At 42.9% G+C, this 25,538-nt stretch overlaps 1 protein-coding gene across 4 annotated transcripts in view; it reads left to right on the top strand.

Annotated features, from left to right (window-relative positions):
• Positions 1-8,425: 8,425 nt before the first annotated feature.
• The window catches only part of GMPR (guanosine monophosphate reductase), a 41,051-nt gene continuing 23,938 nt past the window's right edge, over positions 8,426-25,538 (top strand). The window contains exons 1-6 of one of the 4 annotated variants that reach the window (XM_061449532.1): positions 8,426-9,467; positions 14,199-14,318; positions 14,985-15,068; positions 15,895-16,068; positions 22,476-22,557; positions 25,301-25,407. In XM_061449532.1, the coding sequence (XP_061305516.1) occupies positions 9,381-9,467; positions 14,199-14,318; positions 14,985-15,068; positions 15,895-16,068; positions 22,476-22,557; positions 25,301-25,407 (654 nt within the window). In that variant the 5' untranslated portion in view covers positions 8,426-9,380. Of the gene's footprint in view, positions 9,468-9,774; positions 9,828-14,198; positions 14,319-14,984; positions 15,069-15,894; positions 16,069-22,475; positions 22,558-25,300; positions 25,408-25,538 lie in introns of those variants that run through there. The other 3 variants (XM_061449531.1, XM_061449533.1, XM_061449534.1) reach the window with 3 other exon arrangements.

Raw genomic sequence — 25,538 nt, 5'->3', positions numbered from 1 at the left:
GTGACCAGAAGGTTGAAGGAGGTGATCCTGCCCCTCTACTGTACTCTCGTGAGACCTCACTTGGAGTATTGTGTGCAGTTCTGGTGTCCTCAACATAAAAAGGACATGGAACTGTTGGAACAAGTCCAGAGGAGGGCCACAAGGATGATCAGGGGCCTGGAGCACCTCCCATATGAAGACAGGCTGAGAAAGTTGGGGCTGTTCAGCCTAGAGAAGAGAAGGCTACATGGAGACGTCATAGCAGCCTTCCAGTATCTGAAGGGGACCTATAGGGATGCTGGGGAGGGACTATTCATTAGGGACTGTAGTGATAGGACAAGGGGTAACGGGTTAAAACTTAAACAGGGGAAGTTTAGATTGGATATAAGGAAGAAGTTCTTTCCTGTTAGGGTGGTGAGGCACTGGAATGGGTTGCCCAAGGAAGTTGTGAATGCTCCATCCCTGGCAGTGTTGAAGGCCAGGTTGGACAGAGCCTTGGGTGGCATAGTTTAGTGGGAAGTGTCCCTGCACATGGCAGGGGGGTTGGAACTTGATGATCTTAAGGTCCTTTCCAGCCCTAACTATTCTATGATTCTATACTTGATCAATTATAAGGTCCACATCCTTCAGGAGAGCTGTACCAGCTGAGGTTTAGCCTCTGTTTACCAGGGACTGGAGTCACACTCTGTCCTACCACTTCCTAGTAATTTCCTTACTCAATAGCCTTGCTGCAACAGGAGTGTTTGTGATAGGGTTTTTTATGTAGGTACTCTGTGCATGTCTATTTCCCTATTGTGCTCTAGAACACAAATTTAAACCCACACTATGCTCCAGCATCAAAGGTGTATAAGGGAAAAGGCTCCATCTGTAGCATAAACAAACTAGACAAAGCCTTGAATGTAATGTATGGAAGCTGTGGCTTCCATAGTGTTTCATTCAGGAGGGAATTAACATTGTACCCTGTTTCCCCCTTCCACCTCACAGCTGTGTGCAGCCCTGCTCAGTTGAGATTCAGAAACAGACTCCTCTCTATTAAGTAAGAAAATTATCATCAACATTTTATCAAATTCTTTTCTCCAGACTTCCTGTTAGAAGCCAATGAAAAAGAGACTAGGGGCAGGGAGAGGTGAAGGGGGTCTTAACATTGCATAAGCAGAAATCAACTTTCATAATGATGCCTGATGGCCCAATAATTGATACAATCTCTTAATGAATACACTCTTGTCATGACAATTAGATTTATAATCTAAGCGTTTCTCGACTTTTTGCCAGGAAAGAGTGGGAAATTAATAAAGGCAAATTAACTATTTGTTCCCATGGTTTCTGATGTAATTAATTATTAATGTCTTCTTAAAGCTTAGCTAGATATAGGCCCATGTTCTTCACATGCCACATTTATGTTCTGATTAAATATCAAATTGTTTTAAATATCAAAATGGTTCTGCATTTCTGAGCTCTGTTCCAAGTTGTGGGAGAAGAAAAACACAGACTCCTTCTGATCATGCACATATGAGTTTTACATGATGACAATATCACTGGCTTCTACAGATGTAACCCCAATTTATGCTTCAGTAAGTGAAGGAAGCCAGACTCTATGCCATGGAATATACCAGTCTACTATACCACAACCCAAGTGTAGCCTTAGGAAAATAATCAGAAGTAAAGAAAGATGTCTTTTTGCCAAATTGGGCACCAGACACAGTGATTCAAGAGGATCAATTCAAAGATCAGGAAATTGAATGTTTATAGCCATTTATTTATTCCTACTTTTTTCCCCATCTGACAGTGTAGTCCCAAATAGCTCATTTAACAAATTCCACAAGACTTGTCTGCTTGGCCTCACAGGGACACTGTAGCTCATCAATTTACTCAACGAGTTCTTGATCTGGTGAGTGATACATTACCACCTGAAGCAGTGTGTAAGGATGAAAAGAAGTACCTGCAGCTGAATGCAAGAGGGTCCAGAAACATGGAGGCAAAAATAATTGAGCTAAAATAATGAGGAATGAAAAGAGGGGAATGTGAGGAAATGCCCCACTGTGTTCCACATTTAACATCCGAGCTCTCTAAGGGCCAATTGTGTGGCCTTGGGTGGGTGCCACAGCAGCACATGAGAAAGAGCAGGGAGTAGCAATGTGGCCCCAGCTGGGAGCAGCGTGCCTGCTCAGCTGTATTTACTGTGGGACTGGCTGCAGCCCCAGTACAGTAGGGTCAAGTAAGGGAACTGCAGTGAAGGCAAGGGGCTGCTGGCCCTGTAGCTTAATGAGGCTAATTATTCCCTTCCCCACAGAGCGGGGCAGAAGGGCTTAGAAAAGCAATTGTGTTTTGCCTCTTTCTTTCTGAGAATGAGGTACTGCTTAGACAGCCTGGGGAAGCTGATTATTGCTTTCCTCTCAGTGCTCTGCCTAAAGAGGAAGAGCCTTTGTCATCTAAACACAGTGGAAAGAAGAAAGAAAGTCACAGCACTCAGAAGTCCAAAGAAACACCCCTACACTGGTCCCTTTTGCTCAGGATACAGGATCAGTACAGACTTTACAATGTACTGCAGGTGAACTGACATGGCAAATGGGAAATAGGACCTGAATGAGATCCAGAGGATTAGACTGAAGCAAGGAAACTCAAGGGAAATTGCAAGAGAAGCTATTGAGGATGATAAGAAGAAAGAGGCATTTGGTAGTAGGAGAGCCAATTGTGTGCCTGGAGAATAGCCATCCTTTTGTAAGGATGGAGCTAACAGAACAGTGAGTGCCTGAAGCAAACGGTCATGGTATTACTGAGATGTTTGACAATTTAGTCAGGGGAGCTCAAGGTGAAAGCAAAACCTATTAGCACTGTGTGTGCTGTGGAAAAAAAGGGAATGAATGGTATCTTATATTTATATCACACCTTTCATCCTGAAGGATCCCAAAGCACTCTGCAAACCAGGTATGGAAGTGACTTCTGCCTTTGCTGAGATACGGATAACAGGGATGAAACATGCCAAGTCTTTTAACATCAAAAACCAGCACTGCTGGAGAGCAGCTTGGGAAAAGGGGAGAGACAGGGAGGCATGAATCAAAATATAAAATAATAATTTTATAGGCAAGGACGTGGAATAACAGACCAAAAAAAAAAAAAATCTGTATTTTTGGAGGTCTTCATTATACTAATGCAAAAAGACAGTAATGAGGACCCGTGCCTTACTGACTCTGGGTGCTGCACGCACACTGTGACAAATAACATTCCTGCTCAGAGTTTCCCAGGAAAGGCACTAGATACAAGACTAAAACCCAATTAAAGAAATGTTCTTGAATTTAGCCTGTTGTTCTCCTATGAGAATAAAATCACTTAAATTCCTTTTAATTTTCTTGACAAAGGATGCATGTATCTATCTACCACTTGTGAGGACTGTGTTCCATTTTAGTTTACCCTGAATATATTTTTTATAAACACATATGTTCACAGGAAGGCGAGTGCAGCTGAAGAGGATCTGCTTTCTTCATAAAAAGGAGAAGGGCATTGAATGAGGTTTGATCCATCAGTTTCATGTGTATTTGTCCTTTTTGGTTACTGAAACATCCTGGGCACCCAAACCACATGGTAGATATAAGCTAATAGCTACTGTGGCCTCACATGCTAATAGTATTCGCTTTTTAAACAGCCTTGCAGAAGCTAGTGCATATTTTACAAGTTCAGCCATTCAATTTTGCCTTCCCAATTTATCATAATGATAGATGAGAATATTTAGCAAGGTCTTATTTGCTGTGGGAAAAAGAGGCAACATTTTCTAGGTCATTTTAAGAATATCTTTAACTTCAGACAGTGAGGAATTACAGGTAAAAAACACATAGTGGTGACAACCGAGTTGATGTTAATCATAATCCATATGCAGGTGTCTTTATGAAAAAGTGTGTGGCAACTGATAAATGCAGCAGCTTTCATCTACATCCCATTAAACTCCTAAAATGCAATAAAGGTACGAGCCAATCTTGTTTTCTGTTTTTCCCACGATAAGATCTAAAGTTCTGCAGAAGCAAAACTTCCTGGCCAAAGCATACAAGGTATTTAAAGTTGTGGAAAATGTAATTTTAAACACAAAAGGCATAACCCCCTCATACTGAGATTAAAACTGGAAAATTCCATTTTTATTTATTAATTGCTTAAATAACATTTTGTAACATCAACAACACGGAGGGTTTTTTTTACCTGTAGATGGCGCAGTAGGGCAGCAAAGGTACTAAGTTTTTCCTTAAGTAAAGATTAAATCGGGTTTGAAAGCTAGTCATTACCAGATGCTCACAGTTTAGAAACATTTTTCCAGTCTAAAATTTGTAGCAAGATTTCCACCCAACATAAAAATAGCAAGGAAAGCCCAGAAAATAAAGAAAATGTCTTTGGTTATATAATTTATTTTATTTTTTATTTTTATTAATGATGTGCTTTTAGTTTCTTTCATACATCAGTAGCAGTGTGCCTATTCAAACAGGCTTTGCGCACCAAACTGAAACATCCACAATTACCAGCGTTAAAAGAAGTAATATCCTGACCTTTCTCCATTAGCAGAATTTTTAAAGGCACCTGAGATTTTGCAATGGAAGATGCCCCATACTGACAAACTAATGTATGGAACCACTGAATCACAGACTGGCTGAGATTGCTAGAGACCTCTTAACATCATGTAGTCCAACCCCTGCTCAAGCACAGTCAGCCAAGGCAGGTTGCCCAGGTCTGTGTCCAGTCAGGGTTTGAATGTCTCCAAGGACAAAGACACCATGACCTCTTCGAGCAACCTGTACCAGTGCTCCACCACCCTCACAGGACAAAAAGTGTTTTCTTATGTTCAGATGGAATTTTATCTGTTTCAGTTTGTGCCTGTTGCTTCTCATTCTGCCAGTGAGCACCACTGAGAAGATGCTGGCTCTGTATATAAAGCTCTGTAGCAGCAGCAGAATACCTGTGAGATGGCTTAAAATTTCCATGGAGAGAATCTCTCTTTCTTTTACAGTATGTAGAACTTGGATGTAATTTACAGAAATAGAAGTTCGCAGTGGATAGTACACAACAAGCTTTGTCCCTTTTTTGTAACAGTTAAGCCCTACAATAAACCAAACAGGCCTAGTGCATGGCCATAAGCTCTACCACACAACAGTTCATACCCTTTATCTAATATCATGCTCTGTTGGACAACTTAGACAGGCAGCACTCCTTCAGGTAGTCTGAGGACAGTTCAGGTAATAGCACTAGACTGTTTCCAATATGCAGTATGAGTGAAACCCCTTGAAGCTCACATATGGCATCTAAACGGCTGTATGTGAGAAACATTCTGTCCCTTGCCTTGAAGGGACAGAGACTGGGTGTTGTCCATTTTATTTATCAGCATAGACAGACTCTTAGATGTGTATCATAAGCCAAGGAAGGTCAGAGTCTCATTGATTATTAATTGCTGTGATTACTCCTAATTAGCAATTGAAACCTGCTGAAATCAGATGGAAATGGATACTGTCACTTACTCCTAAGTAAACTGTACCTTGAATGAGACTGTCCTACTGAACAGTGGGGGCCTGGGATCCAGCTTGTGATCAGTGGTCTACCCTAAGATCTTTGAATTTAATAAAATTACTTATGGCAAACGAGTTTCTTCACTTCAAAACAAAGGATCTTCAGGCATGCAGCTGAAGTCTGCTTGTCACAGCTTTGTTAGGTTAGGGGTGTCAGCCCCACTCCTCCCATTTCTGATGGCTATCAAAGCCAGCAAAAGCCTCAGTGTAGATGCTGTAGTACTAGTGAGAGTTCAGAAAAAAAAAAAAGCCTTATCTCTACAGCCAAAAGAAATCTTCCACTTGCATTTGCAGGGTTTGCTAAGTTAGGCCTCTTGATCCATCCACTGGGAAATGTTATTCAGTGTAAACAAGGGCCAAATTCATACAGAATAATAAAAGCAATTTACATCTCTCATAAGAAAAAACAGGCTCTTCCGTCAAACATACGACTTCTCCTTAACAGTGAAAGATCTTTACGATCACAGAATCACAGAATAGTTTGGGTTGGGAGGGACCTTAAAGATCATTTAGTTCCAACCTCCTGCCATGGGCAGGGACAGCTTCCACAAGACCAGGTTGCTCAAGGCCCTGTCCAATCTGGCCATCACACATGTCCTGCAGTATGTTGCTCTTTCCAGATATGGGATTCTGCTGGGAAATTGACACAGTTCATGGGAGAGCTTGCCAACTGAGCAATGCATTCGCTACTGCTCACCACATTCCTTAAACATGCATGTTAATTTATGCTACAGGATGTCTGTATGGAGTTACATGAGGCTATAGTATTTTCCTCGGAACCACAGCAAGGAAGTCAGCATGTGCCATCAGTTGTGTCAGCTGTGCATCTGCTGTAACCAGAGTTTCTGTTGATAAATAATGTCAACCTTATTAAGCATTCATCCTAGAGATGTTTCTGGTGCTCAGAAGTGCTCATACTTTAAGGTTATCACTGAAAGCCTTTTTCAATACCAAGGAGTTAGTGAGGAAATTGCTCTTATTTAAATTAGAAGAAAACCGAGCATGGATAACACAGGCATTTTTAGTACCATATGCAATTAACCTGGTACACCACGAATGACTGACCTCCAGACGGACTTTGGGTCACTGATGACAACCCTTACAGCCCAGAAGTTCAGTCAGTTTTCAGTCCACTTCATGGATTTTTTAGCGAGTCTACATTTCATCAGTTTGTCTATGAAAATGTTATTGGGATTCTGTCAAAAGGCTTGCCAAAGTCAAAATAAACAATATCCACTGCTCTCTTCTCATCCACTGAACTAGTTACTTCTACATAGAAGGTAATCAGGTTAGCTGAGCATGATTTTTATCTTCGTAAATTCATGCCAACTACTTCCAGTCACATTCTCTTCCTTCATATGCTTGGAAATGCTTTCCAGGATTATTTGTTCCATCCCCTTCCCAGGCACTGAAGTGAGGCTGACTGGCTTGTAGTTACTAAAACTGCATACAGCTTGGCTGAATAACTCTATTCCATAACACAAACAGGTAATATGGGATGACTGCAGGTGTAAAGAGGAATAGCAAAAATGCATAACAAGGTGATCTTCATTTCTGGTTGTGATGCCAGTGTGATTCTTCAGAAAGGATACTTAAAAAGGCAGAGTTTTTTTTCAACAGGAAACTATAGTTTTAATTACAGAAAATGTATCTTGAAGTAAGAAACTGAAGGACTTCAAACTCCGTAAATTTTCCAGAACACAAAAGCTGATCTAAGAGACTCAACTAGTCTGTTAATATGTGTACATGTGGAAAAGACTGGATATTAGCAGATAGAGAAAAATAGCACCATGAGTTCTGTGAGTAGAGGCTAAAAATACCACAAATGAGAAACAGCATGAGGCATGGATTTTCTGGGGCTTACAAGTATCACTGATAGCCTCCATCTCCTACTCCCCATGACGGCGCTGACCTTTTGAATTCACAGTGCAGCGCAGTGGCTTCTTTCTTTCTTCTCACCATCACATGCCTGCCATGAGGGTAAAGAGAAGACATGGTGCCAGGCACAGACAGAAGGCATTTGTTTTTTCTCCATTCTCAATACTCTGCTACAGGCATGTCACTTTCACAGACCCATTCTCATCAGTACTCTCTGCTCCTGAACAAAATGTTAATTTATTACTGAACACTAAGTGTTGGGAGATGTGGCTATCTGTCTCAAGGATACATTTTAGCAGTTCTGGTATGTTGTTGAAGTCAGTGAAAAAAACCCACCAAGTGAATGGCTTCTGTTATGCAAATTAGACTAACTGTAAAGTGCATTCCACTGTAATATTGCTATGGGAAATGCCCACAGTGACAAGGCACTCCTGCAACATCACCTGGAGTTTTGAAGCCTTGAGGCTTCTTGGAAACCACATTCAAAACTGCAAGCACTCAAATGCCCTGCCTGATGTGTAAAGCCTGGGCCTCATGATTTGGCACATCTAATTATCTGGGACACTTGGCAAGGAGGTGTAAAAACTATTCTGGAAGCAGGGTGTTGACCAGACGTGTGCAACTTCCAGATAATGAAGAGAGCACTGCCTCATCCTGCAATGCGGCTGAGGAAGGGAAGCTAACCATGACCCTCCCGTGCTTCAGTTTCCAGTCACTGACAAGGCTTAGCTCATGTGAATACCAAAGAAGTCCAAATCTTAGAGCCCACTGACTTCATAATTAATTAGACTTTAAGGCTCAAAACTCCCATGAAAGTCACCTCATATGATACCTGGTATATGATATTGATCATATTGATCCCTGTGCCAATGGATGTACATGGACCCAGCATGTGTAACCCTGTTGCTATGGTGGTTTTGCGGCTGCATATTGAACAGTGGCTAGCCATTGAAAACAGATGATATAAAGTTACAAGTCAGGCTCCTCCATGCTATGGAGGGCAAGAAAAAAAAAACCCTCCCTGTTCCTTCTCTAAACGTACTAAAATAGGAGATTGTTGTGTAGAGGCAGTTCCAGGTGGCTGGTGCTGTGGCTGCTCTCCTATGACCAACCAGCTGCACATTTCTCAGCGTTTATAATGCCAAAACCATGTACCAGCCCTTTGCTCTGCAGGCAGGTGAGAACCAGTTCTGACAGTCCCAGGAGCTGGGCAACGCTCAGTTCTACCAGAGGATGCTGGTCAGGGAGTGGGCCAGGCTTTGGCCCAGTCGGGTTTCCACCAGAACCCATGGAGACCAAAGGCTGCCCCGTTACATCGTTGGAGGCAGAGTTTGGGGCCGTGCAGCAGCCGCCCTAAAAACGTTGGGGAGCGCCGCCAGCCTCCGTCGGTGAGGCCGCCTCAGGGCCGCCCCTGCTCCGGACGGCGGCTGGTCCGAACCGTCGGTCCTTAACCGTCGCCCGGGGCGGTGAAAGGTTTGTGTGGGGGGACAAGATGTGAGCCCAGCCCTCAGCGACCGCCCGGAGCGCCGGGCTCCCACACGCGGCGGCCGCCCGCTCGGTCACATGGAGTTGCCATTTCCTCTGCCCTTGCTTTGCCCTTAAGGAGGTTGTGCTGCCGGTGGTGCCCGCGCCTCGCTCCTCACGGGCGGCTGCGGAGGGGCGCCCTGTCCCCGTTTCCCCCCCTCCTCCATCGCCACACACAGAGCGCCCAGCCCCGGGGAGACGCAGGGGTGGCTGCGGCGGGATAAAGGGCAAGGGGTGGCCGGCTACCCAGCTAAAAACAACCCTCTCCTCATAAAGCGATGGGGCCTGGGCCGCGCCGCCGCGCTCCCCGAGCCCTATAAATAGGCTTCTTGCGCTGCCCGCGGGCTTTGGCCGGTGCGGCTCTGCAGGCGGCGCGGTGCAGCGGAGCGGAGAAAGCGCAGAGGGACCGCAGCCACCGCCGCCAGGAGAGCCTCGATCCCCTCACCCCGCCACCCCAGCAAGATGCCCCGGGTAGACGCAGACCTCAAACTGGACTTTAAAGATGTCCTGCTCAGACCTAAAAGAAGCAGCCTCAAAAGCCGATCAGAGGTGGGGGCACTCGAACCCAGCATGCTTTTCCCCGGTCTCAGAGCCTAACTTCCTTAACCCCCTCCCCCCCTGCTTTATTTTTATTCTTCGTTCTAACGTAGCTATGCCCTCCCCGAGCGAAACGCCCTCTACGTGGCTGGGGGGGATACCGCCGCTGCTGGGAGGAGGAGGCCAGCGTTGCGGAGCCCGCGGTGTGTGTGTCCCCCACCCCGCCCTTTGGAGAGGCGAGCCGCGGCCCCGGCGGAGCTGGAAGCGGCGGGCACTGGAGCTGGTGCCGCGCTGTCCTTCCCCTGCTCCTCAGCAAACATACAGAGGGGGGTGGGGGGAAGAGGAGAAGGGCGGATTGTTTGCTCCTGACAGGTGCCTCTGCGGCGCTGAGCGGGGGGTGATCTCCGGTTTCTAGGGGGCCGCCTGCCGTGGGGGCAGCGGCGAACCGGCAGCTCTGCCAGCCCCCCTCCGGGCCGGGGGCTGTCCGGTTATGCGCCTCGCAGCTTGGGCCGCAAAAGCGGGAGATGCGGAGTGACGGGCACCTTCGCTTTCAGCCCCGGGGGTCGCGGACAGTGCTGTTACAGAGGAACTGACGTGCTCTTTATGAAAAATACAACCAGCGAAGATGCTGGGGAGTGCTTCCCGCGGCACAGCGTACGCCGGGCTGGGATCCCATCAGGAGAAAATGTGGGGTGCGTTTCACACTCACTTGAGTTAACCCCCATGACCTTGCCTCCTTCTGCTGTGTGGGGATATCCCAGCCATCCCTCTGTCACCAAGGCTGCCTGGGGCTCAGAGTACCTGGTGGCCCGGGGCCACTGTTAGCTGGGATATTGCTGTAGTTACTTGTGAGCAGGGATCAGGAAAGACCCCAGGAATTCCCCTGAGGATTGCCTCTACAAAAAAAGATGGCCGCCTCGGGATTGAAGGTGCCTTCTCATTTACCTCACATAACCCCAAGGTTAGCAAAGGATTTAGATTGACTAATGAAGGAATTACGTCGTGTTGGGGGATGGAAAGAGGATTAAACTTTTCTCCAGGGGAAGCAGAATTGTGAGAGAGACCGAGACAAATCAGGTGAGGTAAGAAAGACAAGACTGGAAAAGGAAGCAGGATAGCGATGTTTATTACAGGCTTATCGCAAAGGATTTTGAACGCAACAACTAAGCAACACTTTCTGCAGTTATGAAAGTGTTTGCCATTGGAGAGCCCCTCTTGGTAGAAAGGTAATCTCGTAGTCGTTTTTAATTTACAAAGAACGGTGTCCCAGCTGAGTAACTCCTCTCTTTTGGTGCAGTTAACTGCGCTTAAGGCCTGCAGGCCATTTCTGACAATTTGCTTGGTCTCTCTTCAAAATTCAGTGTGCTGGCCTGGCAAACAGGTGGAGCTATGCTCCACCGAGTGACACATGGCTCCTTCAAGTGCAGTGTCTTGTATATTTAGCTTCTTGCAGGCAGTGGAAAGAAGGGCTGCTGGGAAGGGAAAACGATAGGAGGAACACGAGCCGATATGGCAGGGGTGTAACGGGTGGGTATGATGAACTGTTAAACCCTTTTCACATGAGAAAAAGTGCATGTCATGAGGCGGGTCAGTGAAAACCGATGAAGGTTAAGAAATTGGATACCATCACAGAGGCTGTAGCAACAGGAATAAACAGTGTCTGTGAAAGCCAGATCTAAAACGGACAGCCTCAGTCTGCTTCAAAACAAGAATATAAATAAATAGTTCTGGCAGAGGAACAGAGGCAGCACACTACCGTGCCTGTTACCCAGCAAGCTGCTGCTTTGAACCTTGTATCAGCAAGCGTCTGTTTCTCTGGTGTGAATGCCTTGTTTTGTGCAAGGATAGCTTTTTATGCAGTAACTAGGATTAAGTCAGCTTCATAGAGAGGCGGTTTGGGGTGTTTGCAGCTCTTCTTGAAGGTCTACTGTGTTGGTACTTGGTTTTGATTCTTTGTACTGTCTTCATTTTCAATGATCACTTTCTCTTTTTGAGAGGATACCAGAAAATTTGAAGCCTAAATTCAAGTGTCAAAATTGGCTAAAGCAATGATTGAAGTTGGAGCAGCATTATCTGTCAGTGGGGTCTTGGTACTCACATACCTTCTATGCTTCTCTTTGCTGGACTTGCTGCTGCAGGCTGTCCATTCACCAAACAAGTGTCCTGTGGAAAGTCTAGTCATTAATCTAAATTTGTAAATTCAAATAAGTCCAGGGAGCTTTAACAGAGCAGCCAGTATCCCAGTACTTTCTTATGTTGAGGATCTAGGTAGGAGTTAGGAAATAAATCTCTTTTTTTTTCTTTCTGAAGAAAATTCTACTGTTGTTGAGTGATGGTGAGAAATCCTAGAGTCAGAAGTTATTTTCTCATGATGCATAGAACACCAAGCCATAAATTAGCTGTTGCTGCTCAGGAAGGAGACAAAGAGATGGCCCAAAGTGCTTCTAGAGGAACTAAGGAAAACCAGTTAGCTTTGTGATGCTCCCCAGTATGTTCGTCATGAGCACACAGTTCTGGTGATCACTAAACAAGAACAGCATAATATGTTAAAATAGGTGCAGAAAATGGCAGCCAGGATGATCAGCAGTATTGACTGGTTTCCACATGAGATAAAAACAGAACACACTAGGACTGTTCAGTAGAAGGAGCAGCTGTGGAGGATATGCTAGAAGGCTGTGAAGTGAGGAGTGGAATGGAATAGGTGAAATTGAGAAGTGGCTATTGACTGTCATAAAACAAGAAGGAGGAAGTAGTGAATGTAAAATTAACATGCAAAGGTTGTTTTTATGGAACATATGATTCATTTTTGAAATTTATTGGTGTGGGGTATTGGAGAGGCTAAAGGTGTGAAGGAATGGAAAATTCACAAGGCAAGTTCTTTGTCTATGAGTGGCTATTTATTACAGTGGACTGGGGGAGACCTGTGTCTTTGAAAGTCTCTAAACATCAGCTTCCTGGGACCTGGGAAGGTAGGCTATGAAAAGAGTCTTTCAAAACTTGACTTCTTCTTAGGTTCCCTTCCCAGATATCTGGTACTGGCTCTTTGGAGAACGAGGGCACCCCATAAATACCTCCAACCAAGGATGCCATTTCTCCTACTCTTACAAACCAAAAGCCTCATTAGGGGATACTCCACAGTTATCCCTCATAAATGCCTGCTCTTGCAATATTATCAGTTGTGTTAAAAATTGCACAAAATCCATCTGGACATCTGGCTAAAAGAAATCATTTAAAGGCTAGAATAAGTGGAGGTAAGAGTCACTGAAAGAGTAATGGCCTTCCATAGATTTCATGTTGCCTCACTCCTTTCTTCAGTGTGCTCTTTTTCTCTACTTTCTTAAGTTCATTTGAAAGAGATATTTTTCCCCTGTAAAAATGTAAAGCAGTGGTTCTGGTGCTGTTGTAAAACTGGTTATGTGATACTCTCTTTTTTTCCCTTGGTTTTAGTTAATAAATAGGATTAAAGTGAAGCAAAATGCATTAAATTTTCATACCTGTTTCATACTTATGTTCTTCATACTATTTTCTCATGCTTTCTGCAGCAAAACTTCTCATAAATAAGTCATAGTGATGGGTAGAGAATTTGGCTTCTCTGATAGTAAATGGAAAGAAGGATGAGTCTCCTTTAAGATGTATCTTAGCTTGTTCACTGAAGTGACCCTTCCCTTATGAGCTTATATAAAATGAGAACCCATTTCACAGTATATCACTGAGGCACCAGCTTCTTTCTCTTACAGATCAGGAATAAACTCCCCCACCATATTAAACAATCATAGTGTAGCCTGCAGTATGACAGTGTTCAACACATGTTGTAAATGAATAATCAAAGTCTTATATTTTTTTATATTGCTTCCTTTCTGGTGATGCAGTTCAGTTCAGATCTCTGAATGTTCCTGGATTAAAGCTGAAGTGAGGAGTAATAAAACTATGAAAGAGCCTTCATTTTCACTGTTACTAAAGAGACTAACCTCACATCTTAACAGTGCGTGTTTCTTAGAGAGTTTTTACCCTCTTTTTGCAAGATGCTAAGTAGACCAGTGGGAACTGATCTAAATTTGATATTACCTCTTGCAAATGTAAGGAACAAAATGCCTGATTGTTTCAGGATGCTGAAGAAGAAATAACTTTGAAGTTAAAGGATGATGTAGTTGTAAGAAATTAACTTAGAAATTAGTAGCTCATGGTTTAATAAGCCAGGGTATGATTGGTGCTGTTGTATGGCAAGAGTGCTGATAACTGTAGTCAACCTTGCTTACTTTATTACGTTGTCATTTATATTAGAGATTGGAAGAAAGTCCTCTGTGCTTTCGGGACACAGGGGGAGTTCCAGTTCTGACTTCTGTGGAGCTGGGAATACAACTTGGGCTTTTCGGGCAGCCAAAGAAACAGCTGAGGTTACTTCTGTATAAAATAATCCACAGTCCTCAGTGTCCTTTCTTTCCAATCCTTTCTGACTTCGTGTTCTTTTTTCGTTTGTTTGCTTTGTTTTTAATTTTTATTCTCTTTTTCTCCAGTGAGAACTCTTTAACACAGAAAACATTATTTTACTTCTGTATTTTCTTGCTTGGAAGGCAGAAGTTGTAGCAAAATAAATGATGTAATAGTAGCATGAAAGGAGGAAGAACAGGAAATGTGAGGAAAATTAAGAAGCAGTATTTAAACTTGCTGTATCTGAAGTCAGTAGCAAAACTCGTGTTAGATTGCAGCCAGTTTCTTAAAAGAATGTGTTCCTATTCACTGCAGGTCGACCTTACACGGACCTTCACCTTCCGCAACTCCAAACAGACATACACAGGAATTCCCATTATAGTGGCAAACATGGACACTGTGGGGACATTTGAAATGGCCGTGGTTATGGCAAAAGTAAGTCTTGATTCTATTTTTGCAACAATTGGGAAGCCACTGGGTGATTGTGAGCAGCCCTTGTTAGTTTTTACCTATGTTTGTCGGTGAGCAGTGGGGCGTGAGTTAAAAAATCCAGAACAAGAAGGTGGTGTTTCACTGCAAAGCAACTGTGCTTTTACAGCTCCAGATACAAGATAGTTTTAGTGGAGATGCTTACCAGCAAGCTTCCATCTTGGGTGGAACTCAGCTTCACGTGGAACTTTTAGAGCTTATTTTTTGAGGTTTGTATTGTGAAAATACAAACCTTCCAGAGAAAAACTATTAAGTGACAACATTTTTGAAAGTGGACGTTACTAGATAGAGCTGCAGCAGTCAGGAGTCATGAGTTAACTAGCCTCTGTCCTCAAGACTCAGATTACTTTCTTGCACTGCTTAAGCACATTCAAAATATTGATGATAACTTCATGAAACACATCAGAAATATGATCCCGAAAGGTCAGCTAAGTATGCTAAGTTACCTTTGAAAAGCTCTTTGGAGTGGTTTTGTCTGTTACTCACTGTTACTGCTTTTTTCAAGCAGGAGGAGGCTATACTTAAAATGGGAATTTCTGGTATCTTGTTATTCGGAGCAGAGGGAAAGATGTCTAACTTGGACATTAATATCAGTTTTCTTATTTTTGCTAGCATGCAATGTTCACTGCAATTCACAAGCATTATTCTTTGGAAGAGTGGAAACTGTTTGCTGCCAATCACCCAGAATGCCTTGAGGTACATTTTCATACTGTAAATTATTATGGTTTATTGCTTTGTTCTGAACTCACATACACTGGAGTCTCTTGGGAATATTGTTGTCAAATGAAGTTTTGAGGAATGAAGATATTTGCTGTTCTTATATGCATCAAGGGAAGTGGCTTGTCCTGGTTTAAGAAGAATAGCTGTGTGAGTCCATTATGAGTAGAATCTCCTAGTGATTAAATAGTGACTTGCTCTGTGACCTTGGGTCACTGCAGAGGATTTGTGAGCCAGTAGCTGTGGAAACTATTTTTCTATTGGAAAGGACTTACAGGAAGACAAAGGAGGAAGAAATCTGTTTGTTTTAAATGGTAGCTTGAGCAAGCGGTTGGACTATGCAATCTCCAGAGGTCCCTTCCAGGCTCAACTGTTCTGTGATTCTGGATTTCAAGGGTGTGTTTGGTGAACTTAAAAGACCCAGATTCCACTCTTGTCAGTGCCACAAATTTTGCTATTTTGCTTTCCTGGAAATATACCAAGTAAGGACTTCTTTTGTGTTTGTGTTAGTATGAGTACAGCTGAGCCTTCATTCACCTCAGGTGATCATATTTGCCTATGAGAACCTTGTTGTGAATTAAGAACTGATAAAAATGCTGATTTTGCTTTATTTTAGAGCCTTAAACCGAAACAGAATGACATACTAATATTTGCAGAAGGGTATTTATTTTTTAGTATGTAATGTGATTTTCACTAGTTTCCAGCACAAGTTGTCCCAAGACTATGCAGGTAAAGATACATGAAGTGTGTGTTTATGCCAGTTTTGACAAGCTACTACTCTCTTTTGTTCTCCCTGTCTTTCTAGCATGTAGCAGCAAGCTCAGGTAGCGGAAAAGCTGATTTGGACAAGTTAACAAGTATTCTGGAGGCCATTCCACCTATCAGATACATTTGCCTGGATGTGGCAAATGGCTATTCAGAGCATTTTGTGGAGTTTGTGAAGTCTGTCCGTGCCCTGTTCCCACATCACACCATTATGGTAAGTGTGTAGCAAGGGTTGAGGGGGTGTGTGGGAATTCTGTCCAGGAATAGGGCCCAGGGTTTGGTTGGTAGGAATCAGCACCTCAGTGGTAGCTCCATCAGTCTCTGAGTGCTCATTTAATGAAAGGGAATGGAAGAGAGGAGGAAAGAGAGAAGGAAAGAAAGGTCTGATTCAAAACCCTTCCAGACAAATGTGTGCGGACAGCTCTATTCAGTACCCTTTAAATGCAGCAAGATGTTGACTCCGAGCCAAATGGTGGCTGTTTAATAACATGTTGCCATTGTCAGTCTTCCACTGTTGATAATTTCTGTGGGAATGTTCAGTGTGTGCTCTCATACAACAGTTTGATGTGGCATGGCAGGCTGGGTAGATCCAATTTTTTTTTTTACTACTTGCATCCTCCTTTCCACACCAGATGTGACTTATAGAGTATATAGGTTTATTTTGGTGATCCAAATCAAGAGGTTTGCTGTGGGAATGCGTCAGCGTTTCTGGCCAATAGAGGCCAATGGCTCTTTCATCTATACGGTCACTATGAAGGCAGCTGAATGTAGACTAATCTTTGCCTATGATAAAATTCATAGAGGTGTTGTGAACAGGGCAATTGTGGACAGGGTCATCAGGGAGCAAAACAGTCAATGTTGGGGCTTTTCATGTACCTTCTGTGATGTTACTATCCTTTCTTAGAGTGCTAATGCCATATTTCCTTCAGCCCTTTTTTGCACCAGGAGTGTAGGATGTTTGCATTGACACAGGACTCCTTACAGCAGAACCCTACTTCTCCTGCTTGTTTCCTAGGGCCCTTAAAGAAATGGGTCTGAATTTGTTCCATGAGAATAGCAGAAATTCTCAAACAAGCAGTAGACTCTTCATGAGATTACCAGCCTTTATTCAAGCAAAAAAAAAACCCCCACAATCATGTGTTTAGGCAACACTTTCTCACTTTTTCATGCCAGACGCACCGCTTCACACATCTAAAGTAAATGTGAAGTAAAAATGGTCATATATGCGTACTCTGACTTAGTTCAATAGGGAACTGCATGTTCAGGCAGCTCAGGGAAGAGTGCATTCCTTCCTCGCATGTCAGAGGAAGTGTTCTTGCCTCTGAATGATGGTGGCATAGGAGAATGGAAGTGGGCTGGAATGCCTGTGGGGTTCTGGATTACCATAAGCTAAGGAATAGGCATCCTTCAACAGCTACCAGCAGATGGAAGAACCTTTTTGGTATGGCCATATTTCCCATGGCTTTGGGGAGAGGTTTTGGAAACATGAAATGATAGATGTAGGATTTTTGAGCTTTCAACTTGATGTTCACTGCTAAGGAACAGGAAGGAGTTGTTCCTTTGCCTTCGATCTGAATTATTGTCCTTGGTGACATGATTACCCCAGTGTCTTTGACTTGAAGAGTTGTGGGAGGGAGCTTAAACCACATAGTTAAAAAGAATAGATCTTCCAATTAGAAGTGGAAAGAAAACAGTATGTCTCCTCCTTCCCCATCTCCACATAGACTGCTAACTGAGGAGGGAACTCAGCCAAGATGAATTGCCCAGAGGCCAATGTCCAAGTCGGGTATCTAGCCCAAATTTTAGTCCAAGGTCCTTAACCCAGTTTCATCCACCTCCCACATCTGCTGAGCTACCTGTTTAGTTTCTCCGTTTCTGTGACTAAGGTTATTGCTACTTCAAGTCTTATTGTTCTGACGCCACCACCTCCTTGGGTGCATCTACAGCCCTGACCTTTTCAGTTGCCTTCTTTGATCGTAGCTCCTTCCTCTGAATGTGGTTCAGTATGGCTTATGTTTTTCATGTCCTGAACAGGGATAATTTCTAGTCCTAAGAGCATGCTAACAAACTTGGGGTGTTAAAAAACCTTCTGTGTTCCAAATCCTCCAGAGTCTGTGCAGTCCCTGAAAGTCTCTGATTCAAGTAGGGACAGACATCTTAACCCCACTTCCAAATGAGTTGAGTTTATGCTCTGTGCCAGAATGGTCTTCTGAGGCTATTCCTGGCTGAAATGCAGGAGCTTCTCTAGGCTTCTTTTTATGGTACTCTGGAAGACATGTCCTGCTCCTTCCTGTTCTGTCTGCTTTGATGTTTCTATGCTATGCCTGCAGTATGTTCTCTGCTGTTGTGGCTTTCAAACAAAAGGATTAGCAGTTAAATAGCTATATAAATACAGAAGGTTTCTCATAATGGAAAGGATCTCCAGGACCTTGCAGGCTGTCTTGTTTGCTTTCCTCAGCATGACCATTCATTTCACAGTCAGCTGCAGTGCAGTACATAAGAGTAACCCAACCCTGGGTCTCAGGGAATGTCTGTTCCCAGGGGCCACTTAATGAGTTCAGCTCTGAGACTGAAAGGTGATGACCAAAGCAACTGTGGTTAACGTAGTAATGTCTGTGGCTGGTACTCTAGTGCAGATGGAGGATGTCTCTTGTGTAACAGCCTTTCAAAGGAATGTTTTTGCCTTTTTAGATACTTGCTTTTATTATCACATTACCTCATTTTTCTCCTCCTGGCTTTGACACAAGCCCTTTACACTCCTGCCTTTCTTACTAATTTACAAAGAAGATCAGTTTCTCCAGGGAACACAAAAGATAAAGAAGACAATCAGGGGCACAAAGGTGCAACATGACTTGCCTTAAATAACCTGTTAGATTGAAGATGGAGGAAGAAGCAGTATTCAAGTCTCCTGAGAGTACCATGAATGCAGCACTGCCCCCAGAATCACGAGTAATGGTCCAGTGGGGTGTTCTGTTATAGCACAGCATCATGTGCTTGTGTTCTGCCTACTTACTAAAGTCTAAAGCAAAACTTCAGTTGACATTCATCATGAAGGGTCAGAGACTTAAATTACAGTAAGCGTAGTCCTTATTAGTATAGTTGTAGACACTAGGGTTCTTCCATTTCACTGGAAGTCTGTTTAGCAAGCTAAGACATCTTTGCCAGGAAGCTTTGCCAAGTTTTTATCCTGAATTTCTCTTTTCGTAATGTTCTCTGTTCATTATCCAGACAAAACCCTAGGGAGAGGAATGCGGAGCATGGCAGGAAGGAAAAGGCTGGGGCAGGAGCACACTTGCAGATGTAGTAGCACCTGCAGATGTGAGCCAGAGAGGGAGGCAAGTGGCATCACAAAGCAGGAGCACAGGGAAACAGCATGAGCCAGAAACTGTTGCTCCTCTTGAAGTCAGTAGCAGAGCTTTTCAGGGCCTTAGTAGAGGCAGAATTCAATCAGAGAAGCCTATGCATACTGCTCCCTGTTTATCTCTGGAGCACGCAGCAGAGTCAGTGCAGTCATGGTGTGTCCACCAGGGCTGGGGTCTCAGAGCAGGGGCCAGGTGGGATCCCAGGGTGGGGGACAGTTAAGATACTGAGGGTCTTTAGGGTCAGTCACAATATTGAGTGCAAACACCCACCTCAGTGTCACAAAGGGCATCATCTCTCCATCTTACGGTAAATCACCCCTTGCTTTGGTGGGTGGGAAGTGTCCTTTGGCAGTGTTTCTGATAGTGTGGAGGCACAGACTGTGCTTTCCTCTAGGATACAAGAAGAAAGTTTGAGAACTGTTGTCACAGATACTTCTCCCCAGCTTGATCCATTGCCATTTGCCAGCAGATTTCAATCAGTGCAGCAGTGTTGCTGTCTTAGTCAGTGTGAGTCGATATTTATAGCAGGCTTTTATGAGGCACTGTATCAAATGCCTGACTGAAATTCAGAGGCACTGCCCTACTGTGTTCACTAATTTTGTATCTCTGTTAGAGAAGCTGTAGCTTTTATAATCCTGTTAGGTGAAATCTTGATCCCATTAAAGTCAGTAGTGAAACTCTCTTTGACTTTCCTGAGGCCAGGATTTCCCTCAGGACTGACCCACAGTACAGTCATCCTGGATAGTGCTAGAATGAGCCAGGGTGTCACTCACTTGAAACCTCACACTGAATGACAGTACAGTGGAATGTTGCCCTGAGTGTGTAAGGCCAAGCCCACAGACATGGTAATTTTTTGCAGCCCCTGATAACTGACCACACTGAAAGCATGGTAGTTTACCTGACTTCACCTGATCAGTTGTTACTGATAATGTTAAATTTACTGCCAGGGGTACCAAAGTTAGATTAACAGTAAGGTAATTACTGGGTTGTATCAAAAAGTCAGTTTTGCAGCAGATTAGAAATACATTGGTACATGAGCTGTAAGATGAGCATGGTTCTCACTAATACAATACTTCTGCCAATTACTGTGTTTCCTGACTACTTGCCCAAATACACTACAAAATGTATGGTCTGTAGTGGCTTCTTTGTACAAGTTACAATTACTTTACTTGCTTTATATTCTTAGTTCATTTTAAGGGGTTTTCGCCTCTGTAGTCTCAATCTTTTAATAGTCACCTTTTCACATTTTTTTTAGTTTAAGTATTCTGGCTTTACCGTACAGGTGGGGCTTTCAAAAGCCCTTTTGCCTCTATTCAGCTGTCCTGCTGTCATCATGGTAAAGCAAGCATTGTTTTCAGTGGAAGTAGAGTTCAGCTGAATGTGAGAAAATGGCTTTCCCTGCTCTTCAGCTGTGATACTAGGGTCTCTTCACATACAGGTAACTGTCACTTATCATGTAGTGGTGCTTTTTTGTGCTGTCTGAGGTCTGCAAAAGATACCTGGAAGAAGCATGCCTGTTGTTGGCAGGTTGAAGTCTGCTATGTAGAGCTCCATGTCTTCCCTGAAAATTTGTCAGGGATCTGCAGATTCAGAAAGAAACCACCTATGCGTATACATGCATTCCAAGAAAAAATGTATGCTGGGGACAAAAAGGCTTTTTCCTGCTAGGATAATCATTTTAAATCAACAATATGGAGTTCCAACCTCTCTAGCAATAACTTAGCATTAAATGTCTAGTTTGCATTTCTGAAGAGACAGTTTGACAACCCACTGTGCTCTGCTAATAAGAAACACTGCTGTTTTAAGTTAGATACGTATTTGATGCCAAATCTCATGGAGCCACTGACTTTAATACCCATTCATTTCTCATCATGAATTTGTTGCGTGTGCTCCAGTATTTCACCAAGTTCTAATGTGCTGCATGTTATACTGCATAGATAGTCATCTGTCTTCCAGATGTAAATCACTTCTTTAGTGTTGTAAGCAGTGTGCTGTCACCCCACCTTGGAGTGCACAACACTTAGTATACCAAATTACCACTGAGCAGAAAGGAAGCGGCACTTAGCTGGAAACAATGTACCTATTATATATTCCTTATTTCCTGTCTGTTCTATTTTCTTTCATTTTATTTTTAATCAATATTGTGCAGTTTTGAGCAAAGTTAAGTGGTCCTGTGTCATAGACCACAAATTGCTGCCTAACAGTATCATTGTTTTTATAAGTGCTTCAGATGGTGGGTTGTCAGCTGTTTCAGACTAATAAAAGGGGGAAGTAAAATTCAGTAAAAACAAATAAATGGTGAAATAAGAGCCAAAAATCAGTGAGGGGAGAATAGGTTTTACCAATATTCCCTGATTAGCTCCTGTTGACTTCAGCAGTTTTGTTTCAATAAAAACTTAGAAAATACAAAGTAAGGATTTTAGGATCTGCCTCCTGCTCTTCCCATATTAGTACTGCTACAAACACTTGCTCAGTCCTGGAATATCATTACGTAAGAGGTTTTCTGAGCATCTCTAGATACTGAATTCAAATCTCCACAGCAGATGGGGCTGCACATGGGGGGCCATGTCACCCCCATGTCAGAGTGTCACCTGGCAGTGCAGCAGACACGATGCTCTGGGGCAGGATAAAGGGAGCATCTTCTTGTCAGGACAGCCTTTCTCTGCAGCATTAAGCATGACCACTTGTCAGGGCAGGGTTGCATAGTCTGAATATACATACCAGTTTTGCCGCCAGTGTACAAAATGGCAGGAATAATACCTTGTTACTCCTTCAGTAATCAAAATACTGAACCCTAAAGGAAATAGAGATTTGACAGGGTTTAAAATAAGATCAGAACATTTTCTCACTAAGTAAGGTAGGGAAATGGGATGGAGGCTATAGGCTGTTCAGGAGGGATAGGCAGGACAGGAGAGGTAGGGGAGTTGTACTGTGTAAGGGAGAAGTTTGGCTGTATAGCCCTTACAGTTAGGAATGGTGTGGTTGAGAGCCTCTCTGTGAGGATTAGGGAGATGGAAGATAAAGCAGATATACTGATGGGATCTTAAGAATCAGGGTTAACTGGACCAATCATGAAATCTGTTGGACTTGAAAATGTACCTGTATGATTTGTTTAATCTCTCTGGCATGCGCAATGAACAAACAGTATGGTGAACGGTATTCTTTCTGACTCTACATAGTTCCCTACATTATCATCATTAGTCTTTTCTGCAGTAGTCTTGAAATCTACCATGTATGTGATACTGTTCCTTCTGTCTAGGCAGGCAATGTGGTGACAGGAGAGATGGTAGAAGAACTTATTCTTTCTGGAGCAGATATTATTAAAGTGGGTATCGGACCAGGTAAGTCAAATCCAGTCATAGAATAATAGAATAGCTAGGGTTGGAAAGGACCTTAGGAATATCTAGTTCCAACCCCTTTGCCATGAGCAAGGATTTCTCATTCGAGACCAAGTCGTCCAAGGTCCTCTTCAGCTTGGCCTTGAACACTGCCAGGGATGGAGTGTTTACCACTTCTTTGGGCAACCCATTCCAGTGCCTCACCACCCTCACAGTAAAGAACTTCTTCGTTATATTTAATGCGAAATTCCTTTGTTTAATTTTAAACCCATTGCTCCTTTTTCTGTCACTACAGCCCCTGATGAAGAGTCCTTCTCCGGCATCCTTTTAGGCCCCCTTGACATACTGGGAGGCTGCTATGAGGTCACCATGCAGCTTCTTTTCTCCAGGCTGAACAGCCCCAATTTTCGCAGCCTGTCCTTGTATGGGAGGTGCTCTAGCCACCATGTCATCCTCATGACCCTCTGTTACCACTGTTACAAGGAGTTGTCTAGATGGAACCAGTGTATAATGCTCTTTGCTTGCCCATTAGGATGCCTAGACCCAGTTGGGTCAATAAGTAACAGTGCTTTTGCACATGTTTAAGATACACATGAACAGCATACTAGAGATCTGTACTGCAAAGTGTTACATATTGCATCTTCTGGCAGTGTAGATGCCTGCTATTGGAAGCACTGAATTGCCTGGGATGCTGACGTTATAATTCATAATGTGTTGTGTTTAGGAACTCTTTCTAGCCCGTTGAAAAGAGGCTGAGTCATCCCAGCAAAAGCTCAAAGGATACTCTGTTCAGGTATCCACTTCTATCAAGAAAAGATAAAAGAGTTTCTGAATAGCTATATGGTTTGTGTTCTGTTAAGCTGAGGTTGCCCATCTTGTCAATGCCTTCATCAGTTCAAAAGATGAAACAGTATTAATTGCGAAGTATGGATGCCGTTGCCTCTATCTATTACTATTGCCTGAGAGCTAAAGCTTACATTAATGTACCTATCACTGCAACATTCCCATGGGTAAATGGGAGGACCCTAAACTTTTTGGTTTTCCTACCTTCCCTTCCCTAATATTGTTCTGTGGCATATACTGCCATATTGTCTTCCCTTTTTTAATTTCCCTCCCTTGTGCATTTCTTCATGTGCTTCTTCCTCTTGCAATTTTCTTCTTAGACTGCAGCTGAAGTCACCATATGTGGGCTAGATTTTAAACTGGCTAACACAAGTGCCACTTACAGAATAGCTGTGATCAGCCAGTGCAGTGCAGGCAGATTCCTTACTTTACAGTGCCAAATAGTTATGGTCCATGAATTGATAATTTGAGCAGAGCAAATGTAATAAAAGTTGCAGTTGTGCCCAGGAAGACAGCAGACAATATATACTGCAAAATCCATGAAGAATGAACAGCAGAGTTGTCAATTGTCATAGGCAAGTTCAGATGTGAAAGAAGAATTATCACAGCTTGTAGCCTTAAAGTGGAAACAGAAGTGCTGTATAGCCCTCCCTGGAGATCTTCTTGAACAGATCTGTACAAGTTGACCACCCAAAATAAGTAACAAATGTTCCTCACAGAAGATCAGATCTTGACCTCTTTTCCAGATAATTGTCCATCCTGTGGAAAGTGGCAGTGATTTATTCTAAAGCATCGCATATATAAGTACATAACCCTGTGGAGATTATTTTAAAACTAATTTTCATCCTTCTTTGCAGAAATATTTCTCAGTGTTTTCATGTTATCAGTTTTTTGAAAGATCTTTGGAAATTTACTTTACTGGTAGCTCAGGTATACCTGGAGCTGGGTGAAGGGATCCAGATTTCACTGCATTTGGTTTAGAATCTGTTCTGAAATTCTTGTTTTCATTCAGAACTTTATGGTCTGTATCCTAAATTGTAAGACCCATACAGGCAAAAAGCAGTTCTCATTTTGACTCCTAATATGAGGAGAAAAATAGAGAAGGTATTCCAAAAGACATATAGACATGTTACCGTGTTGAACCATAATTGAAGTGGGTTTCTTATATATGTGTATATAGTTTTATTTTTATATATACATGCATCGTGTATGTGTATAAAAATATAGTTTAATCAATTGTAATTAGTATATTTCCTGTAATATTACACTATATAGCTTTTGGGTGATTACTTATCTCACTTTTTAAATGCTGTATGCTTTTTTTTTCATATTCACAACTACTGTGATCAACCAAATATTTCTGCTTAAGTATTAGGCAGAAAGATGGGTTCTTCTCTCTCGTGCAAAATCATCACAAAAAATAAAAACACAGGTTTTCCCTGAGAATTATTTTTTAAAACACACATAGAAAGGAGATATAAATGTTTATTGGAAGAAATATTCAGGTATTAAATACTGCTGCTTAGTCTCAGGCATGTCACTCTGGTTCTTTTGTCCCCTTTCTGTTCATGGACCTTATTCAGATTTGATGTCTTGTGATGCATGATCCCCTCAGTGAGAAGCATTATGCATGAGACCTAAACTGGGAAGCATGTCCCTGGGGAAGAAAGGGGGTATATTAAGTCACCTTAATTACAGCTCCCATGAAGCAGTGTGGTAACATTTCAAACCTGAAGTTCCTGTGTGTTCCTTTTATCCTTGAGAAGCCAACACTGGCAGTAGAGACTTCTTGAGGGGAAAAGTACTACAGATAGAAACACATTTTTTTTCCACAAGAAAAATAAGATATATCTTTTCAGTCAGCCTTATGGGCAATGTTTTTAACTCTCATTTTCTTGTCTAGGTTCTGTGTGTACCACTCGGATTAAGACAGGGGTGGGCTATCCACAGCTAAGTGCTGTTATTGAGTGTGCTGACTCGGCACATGGCTTGAAAGGACATATCATCTCTGTAAGTAAATGCCATCTACTCTCAGATTCCTACTGTGCAAACTGTATGGAGCAGGAGAATCAAACAGTCCAATACTCTGCATGTTAAAGTCTATCCTGTCATCTCTGGTTGACCTCTATACTAGCTCCTTG

This window comes from Pezoporus flaviventris, unplaced genomic scaffold, assembly GCF_033815535.1.
Source record: "Pezoporus flaviventris isolate CSIRO_AGI_PZ_B2104156 unplaced genomic scaffold, CSIRO_AGI_Pfla_v1 ptg000007l, whole genome shotgun sequence".
Taxonomy (NCBI): domain Eukaryota; kingdom Metazoa; phylum Chordata; class Aves; order Psittaciformes; family Psittacidae; genus Pezoporus; species Pezoporus flaviventris.
This window is presented reverse-complemented; position numbering and strand designations above follow the sequence as displayed.